Below are 13,495 nucleotides of genomic sequence, written 5' to 3' on the forward strand. Positions count from 1 at the left end.
ACCTACATATCCTTTAGGTAAAGGTCTTTATACTCCAGTAGGAGCAACATAAATGCGATTTTGTTCTTTAAGAGTTAATTGCTGGGTGGTGACCAAGTCCAGCCCTGCGCTCCCGCTTGTGGCTGCGCAAAGACTTGTGACTCGGCACTGCCCTGACGCCAAAGCATTTGATTGCTGGGGCCTTGGGGTCTCCTGTTTTGGTTCGGGGCACCGGAGCTCACGCCCCGCTGCCAGTTTCCCTGATTATTAGAGGGTGCTATACATTTACCATTCTTATTTAATTTAGATTTACAGTCCTTGGCCCAATGTTTCCCCTTGCCGCATAGTCCCCTTTTCCTCCCTCTTTCCTACTCTTATCATGACTGTGGCACTTTTTAATATTGAGTTATTTTTCTTAATTTCCCTTTGTTTTTCTGAGACCGCAGTGCTTTGAGCCACAGCAGTATGCAGTAAATTAATTAGATGCCTTTCCTTAATCTGGCATCCAGTTTCTTTTATTAGTTGCTGTAACAACCTAAAGTAAAGCTCTTGTTCCTTAGATAACCCTGACCCCATTCTTTCATGGGAAGTGGGTCCTTTTTTGTTGGTTTTGGTTTTTCCCTTTTCTGGAGTAAACCAATAACAATGTTTCTTAACTTGTACAAGCAAATTTACAAGAACACTTTCTTTTATCTTAATTTGAGACCCTTTAAGTAATGAATGTATGAGGATCGCATATTCTTCTTCTAAAGACTGCGAATTCCCCATATGACCCCGAGTCATATTCACGAGGGGTTTGCAGACACCGCGCAACCCAACACTTCCTCGGTTCTGCCTGTTCCAGGTTCTTACCTTTAGGTCCCTGGATCGGGACGCCAGATGTAGTTTTAATTGTGATCCCAGACACGCAGATAATTCCAGCAAGCAGAATGATAAAAACGATTGTGGGGCTGCAGCACTCTCTGGCAGTCAGCAGAGGGCATGAGACCCCACCGTCCTTTTATTAGGATTTCAAAAGTTACAAAAAATAGAACGGGGTGGGGGTGGGGTGGCTCTACAGCCAATAGTGAAAGAATTTTTACAATGTATCATTAACGTGTAAAATACAGCTAGGGTAACTTATGACTTAGCACCTATCAAGGATACAAAGCAGACCCACTAATCCTCAAGACCAGCTCCAATTAAGACTTTATTTACAAGGAGGCAGATGGAGTACTTAACAGACTCTTTGTTCTCAGGATTCCATGACTCAGTGGCCTGTACAGCCTAAAGCCACAGGCAGAGACAAGGCCAGCTTATCTCCTGAGCCACGGGACACTTGGACGGAGGAACATGTAAACATGCCCCTACCCAGAGATCTGAGTTCCTGCAACACAGCAGCCCTTATGGGGAGGGAAGGTGGGGAGAGGGTGGGGGATGTTACTGAACACCAGATGATGACACAGAAGTCTCATTTTTCCAATCACAGAAACTCCCAGCGAGATATTTAAATGTGCAGTGGAGGCAGACAGGGCACTGGGAGAGACCAGCTCGTGCTCTGGGCAGTGGGGCTGGCCCGTGACTGGAGTCTGAGGTCAAGTTCCACTCCCAGCTCCACTCCTGCTTTGCTGAAACATCAGAAGATCTCTGAGCCCCACAGTTTTTACATCCTTGAGGTGAGATGGGTGGGTCAAAGGGTTTCCAGGGTCCCTCTACTCTGACTGTGGCTGATGCTCACTTATAACAGGAGTCTGACTTCACCCTTGGGCCTGTTGTGTGGGCCACCAAGGACCTGGGAGGTTTGGGCTGAGCGGGCAGGGTTGGCCAAGGTTTGGAGGAACATCCTTCAGTGGTACTTCCTCTGGCCCTGAGATCTGGCCTGAGTTACGTTCTAACACAGGGATTTACCGGAAACCCAGGACTCCATGGGTCCCGGCCCCCGGGGCTGTGCCTATGGAAGCGGGTCATGACCGGCACTGGGTTAGTCTGCGTGTGGAGTGGAGGCCAACCCAACTGCTGAACCAGAAGGACTCTGGCTGCAAGCTGCCCTCACTTCTGTCTCAGGGGTGGGTGGCCAGCCTTAGGTCCAGTGGCTGCTCTTCGGAGCCCAGGCACCAGTTCTAGCTCTGCCACTGACCACTTGGTGACCTTGGGCAAGTCCTTTCTTCTCTCTGGGTCATTTGTGACAGCCTTGGTTCCCACGCCATCCTCCCTCCCCCTGCCCGCCTGTAGCTGTCTGGGAGTTTCCCATGATAGTGGGGTACATCAACCCAAACTCCGTTTGGCCTTAATGAGCCCTAGACTCACAGCTGCGAGATAACGACTGAATTCAATAGTTTCTTTCTCTTCCCCTATAAAACAGCCCCTCCTTCCCTAGGACCCCGGAGTCGGGCCATTCGCGGCACGGCTTCCTCCCCGCTTGCTAATTGCTTCAAAAAAACTTCTTTTCTTCTGCTCGCTACCTCCTCATGGTTCTCTGAGCGACATCGTTCTTACAATTTGTCCATGTGTGTAAAGTGGGATGTTGGCCTAGATTATCCCCTAGGTCCTGGCTGGCCCTTGAATCTGAAGATTTTGTACTCTGCCCTTATCTTTCCTGAGGGTCACTTTTCTCATCTGTGAATGGGAACATGTGTGTGAAGCAGCCAGGAAAAGGATGTGAACCATCTATTATTTGTGCACATTTTGAGCATCTTACTTGGTTCTGCATAAGGTCACTGATGCTGGCTGGCCCAGGTGGCCCATCCTACAGATGGGAAAGTTTACAAAGTCTCTGTGGATCTCTATGTGACTGAATGTACTTACTGGCCTGGGAACACTGGCTCTAGGGGACAGCGGGGAAATGGGAGGAGGGGGTATGCTAAGTCTGCAATGCAACTCCTTTCCAGAAAGCTGGTACTGTGCCTGGCAGAGGGCTCTGGTGGAGTGTCAGAAATGAGCACCCTACCTGTGGACCTGAAGGAGAGTTCAGGACCTGCTGGAAGCACCTGGCCTAAAGAAATCATCCCCCTTGGGCCTGGGGGATCTGCCAGGGAGATGGTCTTGAAGAGGATCCAGGAGCTCTCTGATTCAGTATGGAGGGAGTGGGAGAGGGAGGGGAGGGGAGGGCAGAGGAGGGAAGGAATGGAGTAGGGAGTGGAGAGGGTGAGTTTCAGTCGCCACTTAGGTGAACACAGAATAAGACCTTCCGTTTGTGGTTTTATAAGTCAGTTTACTAGGTCTTACTCCAAGTTTCCATTCTCTGGGAATCATGGAATAGTTCTTATGTCCCTGTCTAGTTCCCCATCACCACTTAGGATTTTACCCTTTGCCAAGCTATCTGCCCTGATCCTCATTTTTGTCTCCAAAGATTGTTGCCCTCTTGCCTTCCTGTTATTAGAAGATTGGGGCTCAAATCCTATCTTCTCCATGTACTTGAAGGAATGAATCATGTTTTAGAGCCTTAGTTTCCTTTTCCCCACACTGGCAATAATAGTAGTACTTACTACATGGAGACTTTGTGAGGATCCAATGAAATGATACTATACCCAGCCTTCCCTCCCTCTCTCCCTGCCTTGGCAGGACCACAGAGACCCCTTCATGGTGGCCGACCTGGGTGTGTTGGCCAGTCGTCATCAGGCCTTCTGCCAGGCCCTGCCAAGGGTCTCGCCCTTCTATGCGGTGAAGTGTAACAGCAGCCACTGGGTGCTGCGTATCCTGGCCGCCCTGGGTACCGGCTTCGACTGTGCCAGCCAGGTGAGCCTGGGCCCGCTGCCAGTTGCCTCATTCATAGGCCTGACACTTCTTGGGAAAAAAGTCCAGTTGCCAGGGGTCCTGGAGTGGGGACCGCAGGTCCTAAGCAGTGGCGGATGTGCGTGACACTCAGTTGTTTGTGAAAGAATAAATGAATGAACTAATTGTGGCCACCCTTCCACTGGTCTAGGTGACATGGGCAGTCAGTCTGAGCTAGTGAGTGGAGGGAACACATGTTTTAAGCCACAGGCCCCATTGGCCCAGCCATTTCACCTGGGTCTCAGTTTCTTCGTCTTTAAAATGGGGTCAATTATACGTTCCTTAGCGTAGTCTAGTAGCTTCAATAACACAATATGTGCCCAGCGCTGTGCCAGGTGCACAGCAGGGGTTCAGTCAAGGACAGCCCCCCATGCCATGGTTCCTGTACGCAAAGAGCAGGGGGCAGGAAGGCAGCTCCTTACTGTGGCCGTCACCTGTGCCAGGTGGAGTTGAAGCAGGTGCTAGGCCTGGGCGTGGCCCCCTCACGCATCATCTACGCCAACCCCTGCAAGCCCGTCTCCCACCTCCAGTACGCTGCCCAGCACGGGGTGCAGCTCCTGACCTTCGACAGTGAGGAGGAGCTGACCAAGGTGGCCCAGCACCACCCGGGAGCCAGGTGAGACCAGCAGGATTGCAGGCAGGAGGGGGATGGGCGGATAAAGCCTGGGGCTCTGGCAAACTGACTTGGCCTCACAAACCAGGTGAAGTCTGTTACACATGGTGACTAGGAGAGGCCCAAGCAGCAAAGTACTAGAATTTGGGTTAGGTGGCCCGGTGCCTTTGTGGTGCTCATTGGTGTCAAATGAACATGGCCTATGCTGTACAGACACTGGACAGAGCCTGGCATTCGGAAGTCTGGAGTCAGGCAACCTCATGGATAAAGCACTCACATTGGAGACAGGGAGACCAGGGCTTGCATTTCTGACTTGTTTGTCACATCGGTGTGTTCTTGGGAAAGTTATTTAACATCTCTGATCCTGTCACAGGAGGTATGCCAAAGGGATATTTATAATTATATGACTTACCTGCTTTTTCTTGCCTGGGCGGAAGTCCCTAAGTAGTGGTGTGTTTCCTCCTTGGGATCCATGGCTGGAGAGTCCAGAGGACCTAGACAGGGGTGGGTGGGAAGACAGAGGGAGTTTGGGTAGGGGGAGTTCGGGGATCACATGTCTAAGAATGCCTATCACCCTCACGCCCCTCTCACAGGCTGGTCCTCCGGCTCTGGACCGAGGACAGCAAGAGCATCTTCCCTCTGAGCGCCAAGTTTGGGGCCAGCCTGGAGGTGTGTGAACGTTTGCTCAAGTCTGCCCGAGACCTGGGGTTGGCTGTGGTTGGAGCCAGGTAAGAGCACTGACTTTCTTTGCCCACGAGGCAGGGATTCTGGTCTCCACAGCTTGTCCACAGCCTTTGACCTCCTCTGTGCCTTACCTTCCAGCCAGGCCTCTCTGGGCCTCTTGCTGCTTCATGTGTCCTCAGCAAAAGAAGTGGATGTCATCTGACACTAGGGCATTGGCCTTGGGTGCGAAATTTAACAGGATGCAAAAAACCTTCAAACTCTAGATAAATAACATTTTAATACAGTATTTTAAAAGAAATTAATGCAGAAAAAAATCCATGATGAGAGAATATCATAATTTTTAATCAAGGCAGGATTGGCATTTCTGATTTTCCCTCTAGCTTCAGGGTCTAATTACTCTTACCAATCTTGTCTTTACTTAAAGTTTTTGTATTTCATTCATCATGGATATTTTTGCATCAATTTTCCTTGTTAAAAATATTACATAAATGTTACTTATCTGGACTCCTTAGTGTTTTGGTGGCCCCTAAGTTTTGTATCCGAGGAGAGTGCCTCACTCACCTCACACTACCTGCCCCTGGTTGGGTCCTCATCCCACCCTCACCCCCACTGGCTGGCTCTGAGATTCAGGGTTCAGATCACGTGCCTTCCAAGGAGAGGAAGAAGGGGAGCCCCTGCCATAAGGCTTTGGGAGGGGGCAGCTAAGAGATGTGACTGCCACACAATCACAAGAGCCTCAACTCAAGAACTGTCATGTGGGATGTGTGTCTCTGGGATCCCCATGTGGAAAGCCAAGACTTTGTGGGTTTCTGGGGGTGCTCACAAGCTCCAGGGCAGTCATTTGTGTCACAGTGTTTGTATCCACGCTGGTTCCACATTGTACCTGTGTTGGTGCTTCCGAATGTGTATCTCTTCCTTCTGACCTTGTGTTTCTTTGTGTGTTCTCCACCTGTCACTCAACATGTGCTCAGCTTCCACGTGGGCTCAAGCTGCTGGAACCCCCACAATTTCACACAGGCCATCGCCAACTGCCGGCGTGTGTTCGAGATGGGCCACAGGATCGGGCATGAAATGAACCTCCTGGATATTGGAGGGGGTTTTCCGGGAGCAGAGGGCTCTGAGCCTGAGTTTCAGCAGGTAAGAGGGCAGGAGGAGAGGGAGTCTGGGTGTCCCAGCCTGTGTTTAGTGGACCGAGTGTGTATCCGCAGGGAGCTTTTGTAACTGAGTCAGGCGCCTGCATGTAGCTGGGGTTTGTCTTTGCTGAGCGGTCTCTGACTCTACATACACAGCCTGTGCACATATACAAGCATGGGTGTGTGTGTATGTGCTTCTGTGTCTTTCTTTAGACATGTTAGTTACTATCTCTGTTTAAGCTACAGTCAGATAGACATTTACTTACTGTATACCCCACACCCAGGGCACAGTCCCTCTTTGCTTATCATGTATTGATTTCAATGCTTCCAAATCCAGACTCTCAGGCACTACAGCCTATACACTTGCTGTGTGCCCTTGGACAAATTCTCTCCGGGCCACCATGTCTACCTGTTTTCTCTCCAATAAAATGGGGATGATGACACCTTCCCACAGAGCTATCACGGGAACGAAGAAAGATGATGCAGGTAAAGACCCTGCACAGGCACTGTCCTCACACAGCTTGGGTTTGTCCCCGCAGATGGCGAAGGTGATCATGGCTGCCCTGGCCCAGGACTTCCCAGAGGGGACCGGCGTTGACATCATCTCGGAGCCTGGCCGCTTCTACGCAGAATCTATCTGCACAGCTGCTGTTAATATCATTGCAAAGAAGGCTGTGCTGGAGGCTGGTGGGTGGGCCAGGACGGGGCAGGGCGGGCACTGTCCAGGTGTTCCCAGGCCTTGTGATGGAGGGTGGGCCCAGGGTCTGGGTTCTACCCCTGGGTTTCTCATTAGCGGGGAAACCAGCTTCAAATTAGCTACAGAAAAGAAACTATTAGTATCATTATTTTGTTGTTCTCAAATAGGTTGGAAAGGGGACATTAAGGGACAATGAATTTACGATCTTTGTATGGAGGGGAAGTCACAGGGTATAACTCAGAAAGGCACAAGTAGGCACCTAAATTTTTTCACGCAAGCATTTCTTAACAGGAACAAATTTTTATAACCAAAAATATAATGAGTAAATACTAATTGTACAACAAATATATGAAGGCACTATTGTCTGTACCATGGCCAAGAGGTTAAGGGTGATATTTGTAGGGTAATAGTAAACATTTTGACCAAGGTCAATAATCACAGAGAGTTTTTGATTGTTATTTGGGGGCAGGAGTGGAGTGAGGTTGCTGTTCTCACAAAGGGAGCCAACCAGAAACTCAAGTTCATGATGAGATAGGAAACATGAATAGATTCACCCTCTGGGTTAGTGTTTCTTTACTCTTTGGAGCTTTATGATAACTGACATGTAAATCATTTTTAAAAGATTTTATTTATTTATTTTTAGAGAGAAGGGAAAGGAGGGAGGAAGGGAGAGAAACATCAATGAGTGGTTGCCTCTTGCTCACCCCCAACTGGGGACCTGGCCTGCAACCCAGGCATGTGCCCTGACTGGGAATCAAACTGGTGACCCTTTGGTTTGGAGGCCGGTGCTCAATTAGCTGAGCCACACTAGGCAGGGCAGATTTCTAAATCATTTTAATCTGCTTCCTTATCCTTTTGACAAATGCCTGTCCCACACCTTTGTAATCCTACAGGCACATGGGTCCACTAATTTCATTCCCTCACAAAGTATCTCATTAGAGAATATTGTGATACAGGGCATATGACTTCAGTCATTGTTTAACAAAAGACTAAGTTATAAGTATTTGGGCCTCATTATTTTTATTTTCATAATAGCAAGAGCTACCAATGATTAAGAATCTATTATGTGACAAGTGACTATTTTACCACATTTCTGCTTAGCAGTCCTGTGAGGTAGTTTGGGTCATTCCCATTTTACAGGAGGAGATCCTGAGGCTCAGAGAGAGGAAGGAACTTGGCCAAGGCAGCAAAGCCAATTCGTGGCACAGCTGAGTGCAGGTCTGCCTGACTGAAAGTCTGGAGCCCTTGTATTTGCAGACATGCCAAGTGGAGCTGAGCTCTCAGCCTCAGCACTGTCATGACTAACTCCCATGACCAGCTGGGACCAGTGATGGCACCTGAGAGAGAGCAGAGGACAGGAGCTGACAGACACCAGGGAGAAGATGGTGCGGGGAAGACCCAGGGAGAGAAAATGAATATTCAGAAATATCTGGGCATCTGAATGCCCAAATGTTATAAAAGGCCCCCAATGGTCAAAGAAACCAGTTTAAAAGATTAAAGGAATCAATGTTCTTTATTTTATTTTATTTTTAATAGTTTTTTCCCCATTACCATTTATGCCCCCTGTACCCTCACCTACCTCTACCCAAGGAATCAATGATCTGAGGACAGACTATGAGTGGTTGTTTAGCAGTTGGCTTGGTGGTAGTTCCTGTCCGAAGAACCTGGGGTCCTAGGTGAGCATCAGCTCAGTATGCCTCAGGGGCGTGTTGGAGCTCGGGAGAAGCCGCCGCACACTTACTGCGGCAACATCAGCACAGGCGGGGTATTTAGAAGGAAGGAGGTGACAAGCATGCTCTACTCTGGTTGTTAGAGTTGGGCACTGTTTTCAGTGCAACTGGGTTTGTTTAATCAGGTAACACAGACATAACTGCTTTCAAAGAAGAAGACTGTACTCTTAGTTCCCTAGAAACAGGAGTCAGGGCATGCCATGCGGGCCTCATGGGGAAGCACCAGGTGGGTCAGGCCGCAGGAGGAGGGGCTGGCCCAGGCGAGAGGCTTCACTGTGGTTTTCGAGGGAAGGAATGAGTGAGGCAGGGAAGACCAAGTAGGCAGGTTTGGGATCGGCCGATTTGAACAATTGCCATGGATTCTGGGCTATAAGGACCGCTCCTAGTTGCCTGGTCCCTGGTCCTGGGATAATCAGGGGAGGGTGGTAGTGGTTCACCCTATGAGAGCGAAATAAAGGAGGTGGTTGCAGGTACGGACTCTAGATTGGCTGGTTTGCATATGAAGGTCACTTGCAGGTGTGTCTTTTACTGGGAGGGGCAGTATGTCCAGGGTCAGCAAGGCCCCGGATGCCAGGGCATCAGGATGAAGGAAACAAACAACGTGGTTAACCCAGGCAGCACTTTGAGGGGAAAAAAGATAAATTAGCACATCTCTAAGGAGCACCCATAATGGAATAATGTCATAAAAAGGCATTTTGCTCCTGGTTTTGCCTCCCACAGAAGGTGCTCAGGAAACCTCATCAAAGGTGAGGACAGAGGACCTGGGACTTGACCAGGGACAAATTCCTGCCCTGTCACATTCTCCTGTGTGACTTCTGCCAAGACCCAGTTTGCCCAGCTAGGCAGTAGTGTTCATTGTCCCTACTCAGAGTGTGATTAGGAAGATTAAATAATTTGATGCATGTAGCCGGGCTGGAACAATGCCCGGGCCATACTCATGGTTTGTTAGCTGTATTATTATTAGTAGCAGCAGCAGCAGCTGCACTCTGATGGGTGGGGTAGGAGGCAGAGAGGCCTTGGGAGCACAGAGACCAGGCCCCAGCCTTTCATGGGATCAGAAAAGGCTCCCGGAACAGGGCACAAAGGTTATCTAGTGCTGGGCAGGATGTCTGCTGCTCCCAACGGTGCTGGGCTCAGTGTTGACGGTCAGTGTGGAGACCTCACTGAGCACACCTCAGTCCTGCCCTCTCCCCTTCCCAGGAGGCCACCGGAAACTGTTGTACTATCTCAACGAGGGCCACTACGGCATCTTCCGAGCCTGCCTCAGGGAGCTTGCCCCCAGGATGCCCATTGTGGTGAAGGTAAGGGGGCCCTTGTGTGGCTCTGGCACCTCTCAGAGCCTGAGGGCACTGGGTTCAGCCCCCTTCCCTGTGAGACAGCCATCTTCCTCTGAGGTGCAGAGGCACAGTGTCTTAGATGACAGATGGCTTTGCAGATTGTCACACCACATGCTCGTACAAGGATGTGCACAGGCATGCCTGTTTGTACTTGCATGTGCACTTCTTTTGTGCATGTTACTTTATGTGTGAGCGTGCTGACTTACACCTGTGCAGGTCAGTGTGTGGACAGGCACGTGGCTCTGTGTGGGTGTGCGTGCCATCTGGTTGACGCTGGGCTTCCATGTGATCTCTCTCTACGTACTCTGTGTGTGTGTGTGTGTGACCAGAATCCTTGAATGTTGGAGATGCAGAAACTTGGAAATAGAGATTTTCCAACATGGCTTCACAATAGATTCATCTGGGAAGTTTTCAAAGACCCTGATGCCCAGGCCAAGTCCTAGACCATTGAAATCAGAACTTCTTGTGGGTTGGGACATGACATCAGTCCTTTGTTAAAGCTCCTCAATGTGATTCTAATGTGCAGTATTTTGAGTGATTATTGACTAAAATCTTTCAGTTTTATCAATGGGAAGCTGAGGCCGCACCTGTGTCTGCCCATGTACATTGGCAAAGCTAGAATATGTCATTTGAATGAATGACATGAATAAGCTCCGTGAGGGCAGGGTCACAAATAGTGCCCGGCACATAGGGGCTGCTCAATAATTGGTTGGTATGGCGGCCAGACAGCGTCTGTGCTGGTGCCTTATGCCTCGGGTGCTCTGCTGGCCTAGGGCGTGAGCTTGGAGGTGGAGTTGGGGGTGGGGAGCTCTCCCTCCTCTGATTCCCGATCCCTGTATCCCTGCAGGAGCTCGGTTCGAAGCCACCTCTCTTCCCCTGCATCCTCTATGGCCCTACATGCGATGCTGCAGACAAGCTCTTTGAGCAGGAGGTTCAGTTGCCGGAGCTGGACGTGGGTGACTGGCTCGTCTTTCCCTCCATGGGCGCCTATACTTGGGTCATGAGCTCCACCTTCAACGGCTTCCCGCCCACCTCCATCTGCTACACCATGGGACCCGAGTTCAGGTGTCTGGGAAGAGTGGGAGAGATGCTCTCACCAGGATCTGAGCTGGGCTCCCAGGTCCAGGAAAAACCGTACTCCCCCCACAGGCCCCAGTAAAGGTCTGACTGACATTGACACTGCTTATGGGGTTGACCCTATTACCCCCACTACCCAGATAAATCCCAGGCAGCCCACCTGGCGGCTCCGACAGCTCTGAAGCTTAGGCACCTCTGTGCCCACAAGCAGGCAGAGCTGTGGCCCCAGCTCTCGGCCAACCCCCGACGCTCCTCTGACCATTTGTGGCTGTTCCCCAGTTCCCTCATCAGATGTCCCTTCCCTACCTGCCTCAGACTCCCGCACAGCCTCTGCCCAAGCATCCCCTGTTGGCCCAACGTAGGGTTCACGCCCTGGGTTGTGGAGAGGGCTCTAGAACAACTCTTTACTGGTATAATCTTTCCACAGGAGCCTGCTGGAGATAGCGCCGTAAGCTGGGACACCGTGGAACGGGGCTGCTCCAGACACTTCGGTGCGCCCATGTGGGAGAGCGCGGGGGTGGGGGGTGGGAAGAGTAACATGTGGAGAGCAGAAGTTCAAGTGCTTCTGAAATAATGAGACAACTTTTCAGGTTCCAAATGGCTTTTTCTCCCAAAGTCACTCTGAAGCACAGGCTAGCTCTTCAGGGCTGTTGACCCTCCCCTCCCCGCTCCTAGCCCCTCAGGCCCTGGGGTGGGGTAGAGCTGAGGAACTAGTGTCATTACAATGCAGTGCCCTGTGAAGACCATATCCTGGAGTGTCAAGCAACCTGTGTTGGCCAGTCCCTTGAGATTCTTTCATCCTTCTTTTTATCCTGTTAATGACCCCTGCATTGTTCCAGAAAGGTTTACATGAACGATAGGCCCCCATGCTAGTGGTAAGAACACTGGCTTTGGAGTCAGGCCTGGAGTCAGGCTCCACCACAAACTGACAGTGTGAGGAGAGCCTCCGTTTCTCCATCAATGGCATGAGAATGATATTAAACCGTCCCCCTCCCTGCAGGGTTGTTGAGGGGATTAAGTCAGATAATGCAAATGTACCTGTCTAGAACCCCGCCTCAAGCTGGGCCTGACCCTGGGCCCTCCTTGCTCAGAGGCCACCCCTGGCCTGGGCAGCCTCAGGGAGCATGCATTGCAACTGACCACGCAGCTAACGGGCCAGGTACGTGGGTGCCTGACCTGGCCTTGGCCTTAAGAAACCTCCAGTTTGGGAGGTGGGAGTACAAGGAGTAGAAACACCCGACTCCAAAATAAGACAGATCCTACTGTGTGTCACCCCAAGACACTAAAACTTCATAAACAGTATTTGGGAAATCCTGAACTGCAGAAAGAGAGAATGTGTTCTACAGGCAAGGACATTGGCAGAGGCGGAGGTAGAGACACTTTAGGACAACCAGTCATGTTTCTGCAGCAAGCGAAGGTGGAGTGGGCCCCAGAGGCCAAAGCCACTCACCTCCTGTGTCCTGTGTCCTTTCTAAGCTTCACCTGATAGGACTTTCCTGATCCTCACCTTCTGCAAATGGTCCTCGTCATCCACCCAAGTCAGCCCCACCTATCTTAACGCTGCCTCCACAACTCAGCCATGATCAGAGGAGTTTTCCAGCATCTTGTGCCAAAGAGGTTTCTCCCTGTGGACACCTGAGGAGAAGGGATGAGCTGCAGATGCTGCCTAAGGAAGCCAGGGGCTCAGACAGCCTTCAGACTGTGTGCTGCTCATTCATCTACTCCCAGGTCCAGAAAATTTGGGGTAGAAACAACCATGCTTGCCCCCCTCAGTGTTGTCTGGCAGTACAAATATGAGTGGGCTTTCAGTAAACATAAAGTTATACTCATATGCAAGAGCTGTTGGAGTATTTTGTGTTTTGCTGTCTGGGTGCTGTCCTATAGAATTTTGGATATCAACCCATCCATCCATCCATCCATTCATTCATTCGTCTGTTCATTCACCAGTTCATCAGCTGATCCATTCATCCATTCATCCAACAGTCCATCCATTCATAAAATAAAATGTGAGGGCCTAGTCTGTGACTTGCATTATTCTAGACAAGGCGACACATGATGAATAAGATGTGCAGACCCCACACTCATGGAGCTTAACTTCCAGTTGTGAAAATCAGAGCAGGAGTAAACACACCGATGATAAAAGAGAGTGGAAACAACAAGTGTTGCGAAGACAAATGAAAACAAGGCAAGGGGATCGGAAAGGATAAAGGAGGGTACTATTTTATGTAGAGGGGCAGGGAGGCCCCTCTAAGAACTTGGGGTGTGAACAGAGACTGGAAGGGAGCTGTGTGGTTAGCTGGGTCAGAGTTCCAGCATCGGAAACAGCGGGTCCAAAGGTCAGGGATGGAGAATGTTTCAAAAAAGGCAAGGGCACCCTTGTGGGTGAGCAGTGAGAGGAGGTACCGGGAGGTGAGGAAGGAGGAGGGTCCAGGGGCTGATGTTCTTAAGCCTCCTGGTGAGTCAGGGCTTTGACTGTTCTAAGGGCAAGGGAAGGC

The 13,495-nt window shown here is 50.4% G+C and overlaps 1 protein-coding gene across 1 annotated transcript; it reads left to right on the forward strand.

The window, feature by feature from the left end:
* Positions 1–1,487: 1,487 nt before the first annotated feature.
* Positions 1,488–11,475, forward strand: LOC150014513 (antizyme inhibitor 2-like). Its single transcript, XM_090271525.1, has 10 exons — positions 1,488–1,634; positions 2,847–3,030; positions 3,520–3,693; positions 4,173–4,345; positions 4,936–5,070; positions 5,998–6,163; positions 6,699–6,846; positions 9,787–9,887; positions 10,771–10,988; positions 11,428–11,475. The coding sequence occupies exons 2-10, from the start codon at positions 2,893–2,895 to the stop codon at positions 11,450–11,452; spliced, it is 1,278 nt and encodes a 425-aa protein (XP_090127651.1). The 5' UTR covers positions 1,488–1,634; positions 2,847–2,892; the 3' UTR covers positions 11,453–11,475.
* Positions 11,476–13,495: the final 2,020 nt, after the last annotated feature.

Source organism: Furipterus horrens, unplaced genomic scaffold (genome assembly GCF_987537825.1).
Source record: "Furipterus horrens unplaced genomic scaffold, mFurHor1.1.pri manual_scaffold_3, whole genome shotgun sequence".
NCBI classification, from domain to species: domain Eukaryota; kingdom Metazoa; phylum Chordata; class Mammalia; order Chiroptera; family Furipteridae; genus Furipterus; species Furipterus horrens.